We start from the raw sequence: 20759 nt of genomic DNA, 5'->3' as shown, positions 1-20759 counted from the left end.
CGCCCATCAGTTCCCGTATCGACTCGCTCGGTTCTCTACCCGCTCCTCCTTGCCTATCCTCTAAAGCCTTCGCTCGATGCGCTCGACGCGCTCCCTCTCCCACCACCCCCTGACGGAATGATGATGCCCTGGGCGCTTTCTTTGACCACCACTCGAGCCTCTCGACGCTCATCTCCCCGCGCCTGTCGCCTAGCAGAGGGACCGGAAGTGGCTCGGGGAGGGGAGGGGGGCTCGGTCCCTCCTCAGGTGAAGGCGCTGTGGATGGAGCCGCCGTCGCGGAGCCATTGAGCCCCCCTCCAGCGCCCCCCACCCCCCTCCCAGCGGCTGGGCCGGGGGGGCCCTCCCCACGGCGAGGCAGCTGGGTCTGGAGCCCCCCCGAGTCAGGTGAGGAAAGAGAGGGGCGGGCGGGCGGACGGGGGCCGGGAGGGAACAACGAGCAAAGCGGGGCTGAGGCGGGCGGGGGGGGGGAGGTGTCTCTGGAAGTGGGGAGTCGGATAGCGGAGGGTGAGGCAAGGCGAGGGGGAAGGAGTTGGGGTGAAGGCGCCGAGGGCTCCGAGGGGAGGAAGGAGATTCCTCTGTGGGCAGAGGGGGAAAGTGTGCGGCGCTCTGTCAGGAGCAGCTCTTTGCGAGAAGAGGTGGTAACTAAGGAACAGCTGGCTGCAGGGAGAAAGGCGCAAACTTGGGCTGCGCCTTTGCAGGAGCTAATAATAGAGGCTTTTCAAGAAGGGCCCGGCCAGGAAGTCGAGCCCCAGGGCTAGGAGCACTTAGAAGTTCAGCTTCGTCCTGAGTGGCGGGGACTGACTGGAGGCGGTTGTTTCGGGATGGTATCTGCCATACGGGTTGGAGAAGAAGCGGGAAGCAAGGAAGGAGAGGTACCTGTCACTTCAGGGCAGTGTTACTCTGAACATGCTGGAAACAGCAACGAAATGCAGGCTCTTGTCTTGTGCCAGGCTATGGATTTGAATCCCATCATTCAGGTTTTGAATAGGTTTGGCTCCGCGTTGCCTGTGCATCTGTTTTTTATCCACACACATGGTCCTGGCCACACACACACACACACACACACACACACATATAGATTGTGAGTGTTGTATTCTGATGGGCTGCCATGAAGTCTTTAGCAAAAGGTACTTTTCTCCCTGGGAAAGGCTTCTCTGTTGTACATCGTTGAGTGTAGTTGCCTCCTCTAATGCATCCCTTATTATGCATCAGTAATTGAAGGTGAAGGAGGAATTGATAGATTTGGGAGCATGCTTGTTTACTGTACTCTTCTGACTGCATACTTCTTGCAGAGAAGAATCTGAATGAAGACTTCGAAGCTTGGTTATCTGTGGTTACCTTTGAAAGGAAACAAACCTTCTCTATGATAAGCTTTGCTAGTAGCCTGGTTAGTCGAAATTCCAATCACTTCCCATTTCCAGCTCTTGCTAAATTAAACTTTTAATATTTCCCTTGTACAATGAGACTAGTATATTTTTTCCTGGGTGGTTGTATGTGTGAGAGAGCAAGAGAAAAGTAACAGGAATGCGAGTATCTCTCCTAAAAATGCAGTCAAAAACTGAAACAAAAAACACTCTTTTGTTTGGGGAAATGTGGAAACTTTTAGGCTTATAGTATGAAAAGTTCATTTTCACTGTTTTGCTTTAGTTGAGTTTCTTCTACACTAATATATCAGGATTTACATTTTTGGAGTACTGTTTTCTTTATTCAAACTACCATAGTATCATGCTAAGAGAAATACTGGTAAGCTGTAATGGGCATCTTGTTCTGGAATTGAAGGACTGAATTCCAGCTTGCCTAGCTCCCAAATTTGGCTGCTTTTGCATCTGCAATGAATAGAGGAGGTGTGGAGTTTGAGAAGGTGGAACTATACTTAAGAGAGCTGGGTGTGCAAGAGTAGGGCAATTTGTTCCACATGCTCTCTTCTCTGTGTGTATGAGCTTCCTTAAAAATATAGTTGGGGTTTTATTAAATATGACACAGTAGTGCAAGAGTTTCTGACATTTTCAGCGTGATATTAACAAGGTTATGTTGGAAAGGTGTCTGCCATGCTTTTCCTGGCATGCATTTGGATTATCAGCCTTATTTTTCTATTGCTTCTTTATATTTATAAAGTGGCAAATTCTCTAAATAGCCGGTGTTTGTTGGGAGATGTGTAAATGTTGAGTTATTGGATCCCACCTAGCAGAGTCTCAGAACCAAGCTGACTCTCATTGTCATGAATGCAACAATATACACCTGAAAGCGTTATTCATGGGGCAAAATGTTCTTTCCAAGTCAGTTGAGGCTCATCAGATAAAGGCAGGACTTCATTCATTCTCTAGCATATGTTTAATGCTGCTAGACATGTATCAGGCCAGTGAATCTTAAGAAGGTTTCAAGTTTCTTAGTTTGGTGCATTTAAGTCACATGAGCTGGCACTGGCTTTGTAGATAGGCTTTTTATCCCCAAACTGGTTGTTAGGTTTCAAGACGAACCTCTCTGCTGACTTATTCAAATGGTGTAAAGTGCAGGGGTAGCCCGGGATCTGTGCATTAGAAACCATGCCACTTTCTAAGCCATGGTAGTTCCTTTGTCTAAAGGGAACAATGTTCTTGTTGCCCACTTCAGGATGCTAGTGTTTCATATTTGTTCTTAACTATCACAGTGTATTGTGTAAACTCACCTCACTGAGTTTCTTTGACAATCAAATGTGGACATTATTTGTTACTGCAATACTTTATGATAAGCTTTGGGATTCTCTCTGTCAGGTCTATTCTTCCGGTCTTATATGTGGCTAATTCTTAGTAAATCCCACTGTTTTTAAATGACTCACTTCCAAGGTTAGAGCTTGCAGTCATGCATACAAAGAACTATGATGCTTAGCATTTATATAATGAGATTGTTCTAAATTATTCACATACATTATCTTGTTATCCATACAACAACCATGTAGGGTAGGGACAGTGTGATTATTCTATTAGCAATTGTAAGGCTGAGAGAAAACGGCTTGCCTCAGGCAACCTATTTAGTTCATGGCAAAGGAGGGATTTGAACCAGACACATCCTGATTCCTAGTTCATTCTCCAAGCTGCTATGCTACACCGGTTCTCCATGGACTACTTCGTTGCTAACAACCATGTGAAACCATAACACTTCCTCTGCTATTGTATTCCAGGCTTATCTAAGGTGAAAGCTTTGTTTCTTATGAATAGTACTGATTATGCTTTGACAAGTTAAAAATCTGTAATCACGATAAATGGATGGTGTGGCCTTTGCCACCACACCTTGAAGGCAGGCTGTTGAGCAGCAGGAGAAAGTGGCCTTTTCTCTTGTATTTCAGCTTCCTGTTTTAAAATGGTTTGGACTGTATGTGCTTCAACAACCACTTCCAACCTTGTTTCCTTTTTGTGGTCTCAAGATCACCCCAGGACGTTTTGTCAGAACCCCCCTCAGACTGAATAGCCTACCAGTATGGCAAAAAATCATAGAGAACTATTCCTGGTACCTGCTCTTTAATGGTAAGAGTTGTTTAGATTTGCCTCAGCCATTAACATTGTGTAGCAAACTTCTTATTTAGTCTTTTGGTGGCCTGGACTAAGCCTACATAGGGCGGACTTGACCATGATGGTGAATCTTTCAGTTGCCTCTTATTCTTTTCACACTCTTTAGCAATGTTGTTGTATTACTCTAGTTCATAGGAGAAGGTAAGCTTAAAAACTGGAACAGGGAACTGTCATAGATCCAAGCAAAAGCTCAGCAAGACTTTTGACTCAAGTTAGCTGTAGCCTCCTGAAGTTTTTCTTTTACTGAGAAGATCAGCCAAATGATTAATCTTCATGTTTGGATCAGACTCCTTGACTGAAATCCCTTGTCCCAGAAGTTATTCCTGTTAGTTTATCTGGATGCATAAACAGCTCACCTTGGAGACTCAGAGTGGATTGTTTCTCAAACTATCAAAAAATAAAATAGTGCAGAATCTTAAAATACCTAAAGCTTCTCATGTTTCCTATGCACAACCATATTGACATGTGTACTTGCTATGACTCTGGCAAGCATTTACTTCAGGGAAGAGAAGTCACAGGACTTGGGGCCTCCCTATCTGGTCTTGAGGGCTCCCCTCAGGCTATACCCCTCACTAGCACTGATTCAAGCCCTTCTCAGGAGTGTCCTTTAGTTGTTATAGTGGCTCTTGCTTGCTTAGATATGTAGAAACCTTTGTCTTTTGCGTGGCTGGAATGTAGCTTATTGTATACAGATAAGTCGCATTTGTTGCTCCCCCAGTTTTAGGTCTGGCCACACTACTTTTGCTTCTAGACATGCCTACCACTGGTACATAGTCCTGGAGACAGAAAAAAGGTTCTCCACCCCTGATTACTAGAAGGACTTTCCATAATGTGAGCACCATTCTTTCTATGCCCTTAGACCAAGTCTTTTTAAAGTCTTTTTTAAAGGTTAACCCAGCATACCTCTCTCATTTCTTGGGGTGACAAGACAGTACATATTGAACTAATTTGCATGTAATGTTAAACCATGGTTTATAAAACAAACATGGTTTAATTTACACCAGCACTTTGCTCCTCCCCATTGCTGACTTTGCTCCATATGGGAGGAAACAAACTAGAGTCTGGCTTGTCACGACATGAGAACCCATCTACTGCAACCTTCTTTCATTCCAAAGAATGACCAACTTTGGCTTCCGCTTGCAGGGCTTTTGGAGAGGAATAAGCCTCTAGGACAGTGTTTCCCAACCACTGTTCTGCGGCACACTAGTGTGCCGCGAGATGTTGCCTGGTGTGCCGCGGGAAAAATTAAAAAATTCGAAAGATTTTTTTTTTTTTAAAAAGTCAAATTTTCGATTGGGGCGCCGTCACTAGATGACCCCTGGGGTTCCCTCCCTTCCTCCCGCTCTGCGCCTCCCTCCTCCTCCTCCTCCTCCTCCTCCTCCTCCGGGGAGGCCCTTCCTGGCTCTCGGCCAAGGCTTGGCGGCTGCCACTCACTCACTCGCTCGCCCACCCGTCCCTCCATCCCTGCACCCGGCCTCTCCCCCTCCGTCCCCGGCACGGGGGCTGCCGGGATCCGTAGTCCCCTCGCCCTTGGGCTCTGCGCCCGCGCGGGGTGTGCAAACTACGTTTCCCAGCGTGGCCTGGTGGGCCGGGCGTTTTGTTTGAAGCGCTCTTCTCCCGGCCATGGAATGAGCGCAGCGGCGGCGGCCGGGCGGGCAGGGGCTCTTCCGCGCAGACCCCGCGCAGCCTGCCTGCGCCCCCGCGGAGATCGGGCGGCAGGATGGAGCCCGGGGATCCCCGTGGAGGCGGAGCGGCGGAGGCTGCCCCCCAGGTAGGGCTGCGTCGGGGGGGTTATTTTTGCAATGCTGCATCCGTGCCGGAGGGGACGCATCGGACCGCGGGGAGACCCCTTGGCGGGCGTGCAAGGCAATGCATGCGTGCAGGCGTTGCATGGAGTGCAGTGCAATGCAATGGCAACGTGGCGCCCTGCATGCATGCATGCAACTTCCACCGGCGCTCCGGACTTGGCGGGTGAGGGGGGTCCCCAGTGGGCGGCAGAGAGAGCCGGGAGGGCGAAGGGGAGCCGGGGGGGAGCAGCGCTGCTCCCCGAGCCGAGCCCGGGGGGAAACTTCGGCGTCGTTGCGCCGGGTGTTGGAAGCGGAGGCTGGCGGGGGCCCCTCACCTGCAAAACCTGGTCGCCTCTCATATATTTCGTGCATTGCATTCATCGCCCGCTTTCTCCTCCAAGGAGCTCCCGGGGGTGCGCGTGGTTCTCCCCGTGTTATCCTCGCAACAACAGCCCTGCGAGGTGGGTCAGGCGAGTGGCCCAAGGGAGCACCCAGGGATTGTCCTGGCCAGGTGGGGTGATTTGAACCCTGCTCTCTGCCCGGTCTTCGTCCTCATTTAGCCCCCACATGTGCATGACTGTGCATGACTGAGGTTTTCCCCCCTCGTCTTGGCTATGGTGTGAGTCTGTCCTGTTAATTAATGGGGTTCTGCCTTCGGAGAAGATGAGCCAGCCCTCAAGGAGGTGATTATGTAATTTGCTAGCAATTCATGTCCCTCCCGGCGTGACGCTGCGCGCTGACGTCACGGGGCTGTAATGGTGGTGTGCCTCGAGATTTTTTTCATGAAACAAGTGTGCCTTTGCCCAAAAAAGGTTGGGAAACACTGCTCTAGGAGTCTGGATTTACACTTCACAAGCTAGACTCGTTTGTTGCATGCGAACTAGGCTATTGTATTGTACAGGAAACATTTTTTCATCATTCCAAAGCACTCTATAAGTATATGGCAGTTGCCAGCCTGACACCCTAGTGATCTGTGGGAGATAGCAAATGTTAGTTATATTTGGTGGTGGACTTTGCTCTGAGTGTGACTGTTGTTGGTTTAGCTCTCTATGACTCCACTTGTGGAATGAAAGTGGTTTGCCACAGCTCTCTATATGTGTCGCCATTTATAGCTGATGGTAATGGTGCCTAGCAGTTAACCCTTTTCCCCAAGAGGGATACAAATTTCTTTTTGAAATTGATTTAGACAGGGGAAGCCAATACGTAATAGAATTATAGGGTCACAAGTATTTGGCCTTCCACCCTGCGATATGGAGGTTATCTGAGTTCAGTTGCAGGGAGAGAGGCATAAAGTGTCAGGGTGAGCTCTGTGGCAGGCAAGAGAGAGAAGCTGAGTTACTGTGGACCTTTTCAATCTGGAACGACTGTGTGCCTTTCATGAGCAACATTCGTTGGGTTTCTTCAGTACTTGTTAAAATATCAGTGTTCAGAAGTGGTACACACCTTTACTTTTAATGGTAAGCGCTACTCCATCTTGGGTCGGTGGGCAAATGTTGGACTAACTTTTGTGACTCACTCTAGACATGTGCTGAAGAAGTAAGTGTGTGGGGCTTTTTTGGTGTGTGTTTTTTTTTAAAAAACTTGTTGTCTTTGTAATACTGTATTGATGAGCACTCAAATAATTGCCCATATGATAATTAGTTTGTGATCGTAAATTGCACTGCACGGTTTCTCAACATTTTGTCTGCTGGAGGATTATTCCTATGGGATTACCATACAAATTTGACGAGCAAATTGTACTAACAGGAGAATTGTTTGCCCACATTCCTGGGGATGAAAATTCTCTTGAGCTGAAGTTTCTTTCCCCGAATTGCTGACATGGAATTCCCCTGTCCATCACCACTAGAGATTTGCCTGGGAATCCTCATAGGAACAATCCACTAGCTAATAAAATGTGGTACAGTGTTAGACCTTTCGATTCCAATGTCTGGAAAAGTTCATTGACTTCTGATTTATTATATACACTAGGGCAGAAAACAATCACCATTTCTTTTATGGCTACCTGCTACTCTCTCTTGGTCCCTTGTAAATCTACTCCTCATAATGTCTCTTCCCTATTTCTGTGGCAGAAGTTTTGGCTCCTGGGGGAGGGGAGGGTAGCATGGGAAATAGGGAAGGTGGAAAATTTCTCTGCCTCTTTCTGTTGCAATCTTTCTGAGAATTGTTCTGCAAAATCAAGTTGATAGGGAGCATGAATCTTCCTGCATGAAGTGTTTGGATCTTGGCGGTGGTCCACAAGTCAATTATTATTGGCGGCAAGTCTTTAACTTCCTTCAGAAGGACCGAAACATGTTGTCATATGCGCTTAGTTGTTTGAAAAAAGCAGCTCCCTGGTGGAAGCTGTTTGAGGGAATTTGTATGTAAATTTCTTCTAAAGAACAAAATTAAAGTGCATTAGCCTGCAAAGATAGGCCTAAGGGAGATATCAAGAGTTCTGTTGGAACGAGCATGTAGGAAATGCTAAATTGAAATGTTAAATACTTTTAATATTAAAGTGTGGGAGTGTAGAAGATGCATAACCGTAAAACAAGCTGGTGGTGTGCTGATGGAGGAGCAGATACCCAGTGTGTGCTGCATCAGAAACATATTGTGAACCAGGGGGCCACTGCTCATACGCATTTCAAGTTTATAGTATTTAACATGGGAAAGATAAGCACGCAATTAACAATGCTTAACTTTGCCTAGAATGCCCGCATCATTTTGCATTCCTACGGCTATGACCAGATCCCGTTTAGCATAGATAAGTCTTGACTTCCGTCCAGCCAAACGGGTAACTAAAATGTTCAAAACTGATCCAGTTCTTTGAAATCATGAAACGGGCAGGGCTTTGGGAAGGTTTTCTTAATAATAATAATAATAATAATAATAATAATAATAATAATTTATACCCTGCCCTCCCCAGCCAAGACCAGGCTCAGGGCGGCTAACAACCAATAATAAAAACAAGTTGATTAAAATACAATTTAAAAAAACAAGATTAAAATACAACATTAAAACAGTAGGATGCAGCCTCTTCACAGGAGGAGAAAGGAAAAAGAAAGGGGGGGGAGGGAATCAAACTGATTCTAAGCCAAAGGCCAGGTGGAACAACTCTGTCTTACAGGCCCTGGGGAAAGAAATCAGATACCGCAGGACCCTGGTCTCATGAAACAGAGCGTTCCACCAGGCCGGAGCCAGTGTTGAAAAGGCCCTGGCTCTGGTTGAGGCTAATCTAACTTCCTTAGGGCCCGGGACCTCTAGGGTGTTGCTATTTATGGACCTTAAAGTCCTCCGTGGGGCATACCAGAAGAGGCGGTCTCGTAGGTACGAGGGTTCTAGGCTGTGAAGGCCTTTAAAGGTCAAAACCAGCACCTTAAATCTGACCCTGTACTCCACTGGGAGCCAGTGTAGCTGGAAAAGCACTGGGTGAAAATGCTCCCATGGCAGAGACCCTGTGAGGAGCATCGCTGCAGCATTCTGCACACGCTGGAGTTTCTGGGACAGCTTCAAGGGCAGCCCCGCGTAGAGCGAATTACAGTAGTCAAGCGTGGAGGTGACCGCCGCATGGATCACTGTGGCCAGGTCTTAGCCCCTGTGTATTCATGCATGAGGCCTGCAAATACGTTTTAATGAAAGTTTGAGATTCTTAGCCTTCTAACTATTGCTCGTGGCTTGAGGCAGGTGGGAGACAGTAATAGTGTAGCATCTGTTGCCTACTCCTGTACTAATGTGATCCTCCTCTGCAACTGCTGCTGGAAAAATCTGGGGAGCCTAAACATTAACTGTTGACCCACATAAACTTGAAATGCCACCCCCCCCCCCGTGGTATGTGTGTTAATCAAAGATCTCCACAAAACCATTGACTCCCTCCCGTCTTTCAGCTGTGATAACTCTACAAGGTTTGCAAATGTGCCCCAAAACATTTGCAACCCAGCAGCCTCGAGAATGATACGATGCTGTGTAGGCTTTCCTTTTATGATTGCTGCGTCTCCGTCTTGCCCCTTTGCGCAGGCTTCCCCAGTTTTTCATGAAGTTTTCTCTATGCCACCGCCAGAAGCCATTTAGTGTCAGCACACACACTGATCGCCAGGAAAACATTTTCTTTGGTGTTTAATGTGCTGCCAGTTTGATAGCTACATTAGCTTTTTGTTGTTTGTTTAAAAATACAAATGGGTTTCTTCCAGGCTGGCTTTTCAAATGTTTCAAACAATCCTGCCTCTTTCTCTTCCACCCCCTCCTCCCTTCTTCCCCTTTGCTTCAAATGGTTGGTTCATCTGACTAACTTCTATTTGCAGCAAGAGTGGAAAACAAGTCTTTACAGAGGAAAATAAACGGCTGCTCATGGAAACAATGGGTTGGGGGAAAACAGTAAAGCCTTTATGGATCTTACTAAATCTTCCCTTAACTCTGTAATCCTTATGGAGCTAATTGCTGGCTACTAGCGAATTTTGGGTGCTAGTCTTGCCAAATGTCCATCCCTCCCCATCCCTTCGGTGAGATCCCTGGTTGGAGACTTATGATTGTCCAGTGTCTCTTAATGTGAATTGGGCACTTAAATGCTGCTTTTTTCTTTGCTTTTTTTGGCCTTGTTTGCTAATTGCCTTGGTTTTCCATCGCACTGGCTGGCAGCATACAATAGAGGTTGGGAAAGGGTTCCTTGCCCTTTCCCTGCCTTTTGGTTTTTAAAAAATACCCTCAATCTGTTTTGAGACCTGCATTATATGTTATATTCCAGGGCTAACCTACTAAAATAATTGCTCATTCCTGGACAGTTTCAGCATCTGAATCCAGCTGTGAAGTGCATTTTGCTCGCAGTGGAACATTTATTATCATTATGATTGAACTTTAGGGTGTGTGTATACACAAATATAAATGGCAGGTGGCTATATGCAGCGCAAGAAGTGGGGCAAGATTGGGTGGACAGACTTCCTTTGCGTTTGTTATATTTTCTTTATGTCTGTAACATGTGTTGTGGCTCCAAGTTCACCTTGTGGGTGAAGAACCCACTGTGACCTGCCTGAGAATGTCAGGTCTGTCTTCTCTTTAAGGCAGAACTAAACAAACAAACAAAAAAAAAAAGACTTGGTAACAGTAAGCTGTTTTGTAGAAATGTCATGCATAGAATTTTGTCTGTCATACTTACCCTGAATACTGAAATTGCTGCATAAGATGATAACCATTATGTGCTACTGATACATTTTCTGTTTTTTATTTTAGGGTTTTTTTTTTGGTGTTTGTATAATTTTTGTTACTCATGAGACCTGATAACATTGGATTTGTTGTAACAAAAAGAAACCCCCTGGGGGTTTCCAGGGGGTCAGCAAATTTTTTCAGCAGGGGGGCAGTCCACTGTCCCTCAGACCTTGTCAGGGGCCAGACTATATCTTGAAGAAAAAAATGAACAAATTCCTATGCCCCACAAGTAACCCAGTGATGCATTTTAAATAAAAGCACACATTCTACTCATGCACAAACACCAGGCAGGCCCCACAAATAACCCAGAGATGCATTTTAAATAAAAGGACACGTTCTACTCATCTGAAAACATGCTGATTCCTGGACCGTCCACAGGCCGGATTTAGAAGGTGATGGGGCCGGATCTGGCCCCCAGGCCTTAGTTTGCCTACCCATGACTTATTCGCTTGAGCCCACAGTATGGGCTGGTTTCGTAACTCTGGTTGTTATTTGGAACAGCACAATATAAGGAAAGAGCCAACGTTGGAAAACTATAATAAAAGCATTGATTTTAAAGCAGGGTTAGGAACTCAGATGTATAAGCTAGGCTCCAAATAGCTTCTTAAACCAAGGTTACAGTCATCAAAACAGACTTTCTTGTTGCCATTTTTGGGCAATATGGCTCTAAACCCTTATTTTTCAAATGACAGACTGACTGTGACATCTGGCTAGTTCAGATGACCATCTTGAGCTAGGTTAAGAACTTTGAGAACTTAAAAGTCACTGGGTCAGGGACAGTCTGCATACACACACACACAGGTACCTCGGGTTAAGTACTTAATTTGTTCCAGAGGTCCGTTCTTAACCTGGAACTGTTCTTAACCTGAAGCACCACTTTAGCTAATGGGGCCTCCCGCTGCCACTGTGCTGCCGGAGCACGATTTCTGTTCTCATCCTGAAGCAAAGTTTTTAACCCGAGGTACTATTTCTGGGTTAGCAGAGTCTGTAACCTGAAGCATATGTAACCCGAGGTACCACTGTATACCTATTTCTACCTGTTTTTCTTAATGGTGACCTGGACCATTCATAACATAGGGATATTCTTCACAGCTGTGAGCAGGACAGTGGGGTGGGTTAAGTGAAGACAAGCTACAACAATTAACTATAACGTTGTTCACAGCTCCTGCTCAGACTGCACAAAAAAGCATTTTGGTTCCTGAAATTCATTCCAGTTGTGCAGAAAAAATATAGCTGATAGAACTCTACAGGATGGGGTATTAGTGTGTGAAAACAGTCAAGATCCAGTTATCCCCAGGCATGCACCTCCAGATGATGGAGATGTCAGGCATCATCCTGACGCCCAGGCATCTTCACTTGGTCACAAGTGGAGAGGCTTGCTTGGTATTCTTATGGTTTTGTTTGTTTGTTTTTATCACCAAGGACCTTTTTACTTGCCCAGGATTTTTAAACAGATTTACAGTGTTACCTCAGGTTAAGTACTTAATTCATTCCAGAGGTCCGTTCTTAACCTGGAACTGTTCTTAACCTGAAGCACCACTTTAGCTAATGGGGCCTCCCGCTGCCACTGTGCTGCCGGAGCACGATTTCTGTTCTCATCCTGAAGCAAAGTTCTTAACCCGAGGTAATATTTCTGGGTTAGCGGAGTCTGTACCCTGAAGCATATGTAACCCGAGGTACCACTGTACTGATGGGCCATAGTTGTAACAGCCACATAGACTGTTTCTCTGTATGAATGTTGCTTTTGTCTCTTTTTAAAGAAACATTTGTTTACTGAGGCTTTCAATTAAGTGTTGACAAAACAGATAATGTAAAAAAATGATAACATAAACATGCACATAAACCGAAACATAAATTAACCCCCAGATTCTTGTGATTTGATTGTTTTTAAATATGTTGATGGTTGCAGATTTTTATTTGAACTTCAGCTGAAACCTACAATCCTGCCTCACTGCTAAAAAAAAATCCTTATGTAATGATTTTTATTCAGTTCTGCTCTGTAAGAATTTGTACATTACAGCTTAACAGGGCATTTTTGGTTAACACAGTGTTTCACATCAAATATATTACTTGAATATCTGGATTCAAATTAATATTGTTTAATGAAATTCAGTCTCTTCTCTCCCCCACATCCCCCCCCCCAAATTCAGTCCGCGATGGCACTGCTGTTAACACCAGAGACCTCAACAAAAATGTATAGTAAACTGTCAGGTGCTAACCTTAAAGATCATTGTGCCTTTTTAGATAAAACAAGTTTGACAACTTGAGCAGCAAATCTTAATATTCCATGAGTACCTGACATTTCCCTTCATCCATGTGAAGACAATTAAACAAAGCCATTCATTGTTCAGAAATGATTCTTGGTCAAGTGTTGGATTAGGAAAAAATGAGAAAAGGTTCCCCAAAGGCACTCTAGAGTTATTGAAGGCTTAGGTGATGTGCCTTGTTATACGACATCCAACATAACCATCAGGATAGTGTCATACTATACATGTCTACTTAGAAGGAAGTCCCACTGAATGCAGTGAGGCTAATTCTCAGACTAGTGGGTATAGGATTTTACCCACAAAGGCCTTGAGCCTGTGCCCACTTGTGAGCATGTTAGTTAGTTAGTTTCCAAAAACAACAACACTTACGTGCATAGAATCAAATGCAGGATTGAGGGTTTCTGATGACCTTTCAGGGCTTGTCCGAATATGAGCATTATTAAGCTACGTTTCCACAATTTGCCTGTTTGAATTAGACCAGAGTAGCCAGATGCGGCTTAGTCATGCTGGCCACATGACCCGGAAAAACTGTCCGCGGACAAACGTCGGCTCCCTCGACCAGTAAAACAAGATGAGTGCCACAACCCCATTCACAACTGGACTTAACTGTCAGGGGTCCTTTACCTTTTTTAGCCCAGTATTTGAATTTGTGTATAAGGAGTAGGAAATTTGGGGCTTTCCCATGCATACCAGTAGACGTTCCCTTTTCTGTTTGTCCCTGCCTTCCGATTTGTTGATCCTATAATGACAAAAGGGCAAATAGCTGTGTGTGCACCTTGTGGGTTTTTTTAAGTTTCCCCACCCAAGAAGTGTGCAAGAGGTACTTGCACATTTGCTGGTGCCGTTCCCAGTTTTGTGCAGATCTGAGACTCCTGGTGGGACCTTACCAACATGCTGGAAAAGAAACTTGTACAGTGGTGCCTTGCAAGACGAAAAGAATCCGTTCTGTGATTCTCTTCGTCTAGCGGTTTTTTCGTCTTGCGAAGCAAGCCCATTGACGGATTAGCGGATTAGCGCTATTAGCGGCTTTTAGTGGCTTTTAGTGGCTTATCTGCTGATTGGATCAGCTGATAAGCGGCTTAGCGGCTTAGAAAAAGGGGGGGGAGGGAAAAAACCCCAGCAGGAACTTGCAAGACATTGTCGTCTTGCGAAGCAAGCCCATAGGAAATTCGTTTTGCGAAGCACCTCCAAAACGGAAAACTCTTTCGTCTAGTGAGTTTTCCGTCTTGCGAGGCATTCGTTTTGCGGGGCACCACTGTACTGACCTAGGAACTTACAAGTAGATGCCTCAGCCTATTCACATGTAACAGAGTGCGGTTGGTTAGTTGCAAGGTTTCCTGATAGATGAGGATAAAGGATGGAACGGACCCTTTATCCTTTCAGGCAGGGACGAAAGCTGCAAAGCTCAGCTCACTTTTAGGGACTCTTCCAAGGTTGGTTTGAGTAGCACCTGCTCCTTTTGACAATGTTCATATTCAGCAGGTAAAGGGGATTGACACCTTTTGGAGGCGAGAGGGGATACTAGGCACCCCCTGGGTAGACATAAATATATATCACTGGGATTTTCCTAATTTCCTGCCAGACAGCACATTTCCTGAGGTTTGTGTTTTCAGGAGCTGTTTGTATACATGCTATCCCTCACTTGGGGAAAATGGAGGGGCGAGAGAGCAGGCTTTTTCTGTCACAGTGTGAACTATGCAGATGAAACGGGAACACAAACACAATCACTCATTTTAGTTTTTAAAAGCATAGTGGGTTTTAGCGGCAGATAGATGCCGTTTAGATAAATCTTGTCAAAATGGCACAAATCTTTAAGGGATGGTAATTTACTGCCCAAACAGCCTACCTGAAGTTATTCTGGAATTGCTTTACTGAAGACATATGATACAGAGTGAGCAGAAACATCCAGGCTGAAAAAGTATTACCTATTTTCTAAGATTATTATGACCTGTTCCAGTCTAATCCAATGGTCAGGGCTCATTGAGTTCATCTTTGGTTCTTGAATTTCTGCAAAGCAATTTCCTTGTAGCAGTCTGGGAAGTGTCTACTGCAACTTGCCATATGTTAAGATTGTTTATTATTTATTTAAAATATTTGCGTGGTGCCTTTCCTTATAAAAATTCAAGGTGGATCATGAAGAAGAAGAAGAAGAAGAAGAAGAAGAAGAAGAAGAAGAAGAAGAAGAAGAAGAAGATGAAAATATAATGAAATAAAAAATTACAGCTTTGCTTTGTCCGGTAATCACAGTGATGCCATTAACACTTTAAAGAATGTTTAACTTTTGCAGTCACTTAGGGACCTCATTGTAATCGCTGATGAAGAAGAATGGGTCTAGTTTATTTGATCACAAACATCAAAGCACAAATGAAAAAATATGTTAATCCAGAGGATATGAAATATCTGAAGGCAATCTACATCATCTTATATTACAGTTTTTGTTAGGAAAGTCAACCTACAACTTAGTAGGTGAAAGACATAATGTTTGAAAGTCCTAGTCCTGACCTATTGGAGCGTCAGGCATGGGAGTGGCGCGCAGCTTTTGGGGGGTCTCATCATACCCAAATCTAATTGACAAAGAGATGTTTATAGGGCATCCCTCCTATCCACCGCTATGCAGATTAGTCAATGGAGGCAACCAAGGCACCATCTGGGTTATTTTGTTGAATGACTCAGTTATATAAGTTGTTTGGCCAAGTTCAGCCAACCATCTGTTTTCTTTATTCTTGTCTGTCTCAGCTTAGTAAATATAGTAGAAGGGGGGTGTCCAGTTACGTCCATTGAGAAACATGGTGGCCCATGTGGGCTTTAAGGAGGCTGTGGTATGGCCACATCTGTAGAAACCTGTATTGGACCTTGAAGGTTTGAAAAAGCTACTGGCTGGTGTTTAACATTCCCTTCCTGGGCAAGGTGCTCAAGCAGTTAGTTCTTGGTCAGCACCAGGCATTCTTAGATAAGACTCATACTTCTAGATAATTTCAGGCTTGGTTTTGATGCAGAACATGCTATAGTTACCCTGTGGGAGGACCATTGCTGGGAAAGAAATGCTGTGTGTGTCCTATTTCTCCTGGATGTCTCAGCAGGTATCGATACCGCCAACCATGGTATGCTTCTAGGTAGGTTGCCTGAGTTAGAGAATTCCTATGCAGACAAACCATTTTAGAAGGTAGTGCTGGAGTAATAACTGCTTCAGTCCTCAAGACTGCACCTTAATCCATTTTTTTCCCACTGGGAAGCTCAGGTTCCTTATTTGGCTTGGTTTTGCCAAGTTAGGCTTGTGTATCAACTATGACTCTACATAGACAGGGTTAGCTTGGCTTCAGTTATCGCTACTTGTTAAATCTCCTGTTTGGTTTACTGTAACACATTTTGTGTGGAGGAGCCTTTTGAGTATAGTCCAGGAACTTCATAGAGTTCTGTACATGATTGCTGGGACTGGGTAGTATGAGAATATCACACTGGTAATTTGTCATGGGCTTCCCAGTTTGTTTCCAGGCCAAATTCAATCTGCCGATTTAGACCTTTGTGGCTTGGGACCAGTGTACCAGAAGAATCCCTGGTCTCCATATGCACATACCCTAACTTTAAAATCTTCATCAAAAGCCCTTCTCTGGGGGGGGGGGGTCTCAGTGGGCTGACTACTGGGTGAAGGGCCTTTTTGGTGGTGGCATCCTGGCTGCGGAAAGATGCTTGCCTAGTACTTAACTTGCTAGGCAAACACATTTTATTTCCCCAGGCCTTTTCATAGATTGTGGCTTTAATGTAGTTCTGTCTGAGATGTGGTGTTTATGCTGATCGTAAGCATTAAAAATAAAATTAAATTCAATGTACTTATTAATTTGTTTCAATATTTGTAGTAAACTGCCAACCTAAGAGCATGGTTATAGCATAGCATAAATTATTTTAAATAAATGTGACCTATAATTTGGTGTTAACATTTTCATCATGCAGACTCATGGGCCCACCCAATCCCACAAGCGCTGTATCAGAAGCAGTGTGTCCCCGCACTGCCCAACAACAGTTGCTCACCAACAGATTCATTGGAGGTTAATAACGTGCATTGCTTTGCTGTCCTATCTGTCTTCCAGGTAATGCTGAGTAATTTGTTTGGAATGTTAGGTCGCTGTGTGCTTCAGTGATGATAATATCGGGAAACCTGAAAATGTTTCCCTTCTGACCTTGTTTTGTTTTTTTTTTAGATGCAGAGCAGCATCTTAAAAGGTTGATCAGGCTTGCTGAATTCCATCTCCTTACATGATTGATGTTTGCCTCTGTTGTTTGACACTCACAAGAGCTGCTGCTGTGTCAACACTTGCTTCATTGCATGGTAGTCGGTATCCTCTTCCTGCTTGGTATCCTGAGGTTCATGTGGGAGCTTCAGGATGCATGCAATTTTTCAGTTAAATGCCGTGGGTTTTTTTTGTCATATTGCTGTGCCAGTGCAAGAAGATCCTGGACTTTGTTGATGTATAAGACTGTCTGTATTGTTGCCATGCAACCCCTCTGCCCACATAGCGTGTCTACTTCTATTGTGTGTGTGTGTATTTGCATCACATTTTAAAAAATACAGTTCTGGGATACCCTGAGCTGCTGCACTGGTACAATAGCCTGGGTCAGTGGTTTTCAACCAGTGTGCCGTGACACCCTGGCGTGCCTTGAATGATGGTCAGGGGTGCTGCAGGCCACACTGACCTCTGCCCCCCTTTCTTTCCTTCCTTCCTTCCTTCCCTCCCTCCTCTGATGCCCTCTCACATTTCTGCCTCCCCAAGGCTTGCATAGCTGTTTGTTGTAGCAGCCCTGGCTGCAAGCTCCTGGTGCCTCTGGGGCTGGCTAGGGGGTGCTAATTGCCAGGACCTGAAGCAGCCCCGGAGTAAGCAAGCAAGCTGGCGAAGGAGCCCAGGCAGCCAGTCCACCAGCCCTTGCTGTTGGGCACAGACAGACAAGTGGGAGGCCGGGTGGGCAGGTGCTGCGCTGGCTTTTCTTGTGCTTGCTGTGTGCAAGGCCTGCCTGGGAGCTGAGTGCCCGGTGCTGAAGGGGAGCCTTTCCGCCATACAGGCCTAACAGCGCCCGCTGCTGCCCCTGCTGCCTCCCAAGGTAAGGTGTTGGCCTCATGTTCACCTTTGACCAGTCTGTTAGGCCACTAAGACTGGGGGCACCTTCTTCCCAGGCCCCTGGGGGGCAGTGTGAGGAGGCAGCTCTCTTTGGGGCAGAGTGGGGGAAGCTCAGAGACCAGGGGCGGTGGCGACTGCTGCCCAGAGGACTCCCAAGGAGAGGGGAGAGGAGAGGAGGCTGAGGGAACACTCCACAGGGGGTGAGGGGCTGCTGGCTCTGCAGGCAAGGGGTGACATAACTGGGCTCCTGAGCCCCACAGAAGTGCTGCAGAAAGAATGTGGTTGGTCAAGGGAGCTGTGGACTCAAAGGTTGAAAACTTCTGGCCTGGGTAATTTGTAGCCCTGGGGCAATACCTTGCATTGTGTTCACTTCTTTCTCTGCAAGAAAGAGTTAAAACTGTAAGCGGAAGGTAGGATCTACTGTCAGATCTCTGGTAGCTTATAAGTGCTTCTCTCTTGTACCTGGCTCCAGTTGGTGAACCTGGGGGGTTCTAGCAGAAAACACAACAGATCCTGTAAGACTGAAATTTGCCCGGTGCGGCTGATATTTCCCAGTTGGAAGTATCTTGTAGGGAGCGACAGTAACTCTAAGGAAAAGGTCTGCATTAACCCGATAAGACTTTCTCATTTCCGAGATGCGGACACAGTCTGGAGCAAAAAGGAGATATGCAAAGGTCCAGCTGGGTTTCTTTTCACTGAAGCTTTTCAGTTATTGCTTTCCTTAAAAAAAAAATAAAAAATGCTGATCTGTCTTAACTATTGCAAAAGGATGCATGTAAACATCATCATGCAGAGGTTGGGAGGCGATGCATGTTTAAAATAATTGGACTACTTCTGAAGGTTTTATTCCCTAAGTTTTGTCACTTGGGGGGGAAAGCCCTTATTTCAAAAGTGAAAGGAACTTCAAGGGCTTCTGAAGCCACTGTGTTCTACTTTTAATGTGCTAATGTTCTTAATTCTTTGAGCCTAGAGGGGATTCTGCACACTGGCCCTGTTTCTCTCTTGCTGTACCTGAAATCTGGAAACTTCACCGTATATCTGGGCTTGAATTCCAAAACAGTGAGAATTTCTCACTCCCAGGAAGCTATAATATTGCCATAATGTGTTATACGATGGAGTTCTAGTACAAAAGCATGTGAACAGACACAGACCTCAAAAAAGAGTTGAATGTTTGATTTCCACCAAATCTGTTCCCCAGTTCTATGTAACACATGGTTGGCAAACGCTCACAGGGTATAGATAAAAAAAAGAGAGAGTTGATTTGATCTGCCTCCCGATTCATGTTCCCTGTGGATGCTTATGATCTCCTCCTCACCTCCTAAAGTAGCATAACACTACCTATATTGACGTAGGAGGTCTGCTGCCTTAGGGAAGTCCAGGCAATAAGGTTGATTCCCCCAAATGTGCCACTCCACAATAAACATCCTTACTTGCCTTTCTACTAAAAGGCAGTAGCTTTCTAGGCTTGAAGAGGGATCTGTGATAGTGTAAGGATATTGTAGACTTTTTCTGCAACATGACTCGCAGATTGTGGGAGCTGTTACAGGTAGGGGCATTGCTCCAGCAGGGGACGTCACCCCAGCTAGAACCCTTAACCTGTTTTTTTAGGTTATGGGTTATGTTTGATGCAGTGAACAGTGATGAAGCAGAAATTAGAAGTACTAGGCAGTGCTTCTGAGATCAGACAAGGGTTGCCATATTTCAAGAGGTAAAAACCTAGACAAAAAGTGATAGCCCCGAACCCATGCCAGAGCCACCCGTTCACAATTTTATTTTATTTTTTTAAAACCAGGACATTTGCTTTAAAATTTAAAATTCCCCCCGGATGGGCATGTAGGACCCCCAAAAGAGGACATACCCAGGAATTCCCGGACGTATAGCAACCCTATATGTGGTCATGACCATAGGCAGAGCTCTGTAGCTCTGTTGCAGCAGCTATCTTCTGAACTCATTCCTGAGAAAACACCAAGCAGAGCTGAATCGTCCATTCTGTTTAGACGGCCCCGATGGCTAAACTGTGGAAGCCATCTGGTCTCCTTGAGCAGCTTTCAACTGAGGATGAATTCTCTTCAGTGAATGGTGGCTTTTCCCTCTCAAGGCTTCCATCTGCTCTGGAATGTTTGCATGACACGTTTACCTCTGCAGTTGCATAACTCCAAGGAGGCAGGGTAAAGATGTAAATGTTACACTGGGGTAACTGCTTTCCTTGGAAGGTGAGTGTAGTTCAGTGTTTGCCACGAGGGAGCCTTCTGAAGTAAGCACATAATGCATAATAAAGCCAAGGAATCCATTGTCACAAAACACTATGGATGCCCATTAGCCAAAATTGGCCTTTTAAAATAGCACTGCATTGACTTTCATTTAGAAAATAGTTGTGTATGTAACTTTAGAAGATGCCTCGGCCTCTCTACTTGGTTGCCTGAAAGTGTAGTTATAATGCTGGAGTTTCTATAGTCACACACTAAGCATTGTATGTATTGCTTCTCACCTTAGATGCGCATAAAAGAGTTCATTGCCATACTATCCCATTGCAGAAAAGTTCCATTTTGCTGTGGTTTCTATTTAAGGACTGGTTTGTCCTGTCAATGATAGCCTCCTGTTGTGGTGCTACAGTCATTGGAGTTTTGTCCTAAGTGCTTAGAATTCCCTCTGCATGTAGGGGACTCAAAATGTAACTGCTAGAGGCGTTATTTGCAGGGTATGGTCTGAAGACATATAATGCTGTTTGCTGAAGTTAAGTGGGTCTGGTCAGTGCCTAGATAGGAAACTACATGGGAAATACTTGTACAGTGGTACCTCGCAAGACGAAAAACGCGCAAGATGAAAGAGTTTTTCGTTTTTTGAGTTGCTTCGCAAGACGAATTTCCCTATGGGCTATCT

The 20759-nt window shown here is 45.2% G+C and overlaps 1 protein-coding gene across 2 annotated transcripts in view; it reads left to right on the top strand.

The window, feature by feature from the left end:
* Nucleotides 1–20759, top strand: part of IKZF4 (IKAROS family zinc finger 4) — a 90510-nt gene continuing 69751 nt past the window's right edge. The window contains exon 1 of one of the 2 annotated variants that reach the window (XM_081181388.1): nucleotides 1–384. Coding sequence is in view for 1 of the 2 variants with exons in the window: in XM_081181387.1 (XP_081037513.1) it covers nucleotides 3498–3500 (3 nt within the window). In the remaining variant the exon portion in view is untranslated. Of the gene's footprint in view, nucleotides 385–3390; nucleotides 3501–20759 lie in introns of those variants that run through there. The other variant, XM_081181387.1, reaches the window with a different exon arrangement.

This window comes from Podarcis bocagei (assembly GCF_964188305.1).
Source record: "Podarcis bocagei genome assembly, chromosome: 2".
Classification (NCBI taxonomy): domain Eukaryota; kingdom Metazoa; phylum Chordata; class Lepidosauria; order Squamata; family Lacertidae; genus Podarcis; species Podarcis bocagei.
This window is presented reverse-complemented; position numbering and strand designations above follow the sequence as displayed.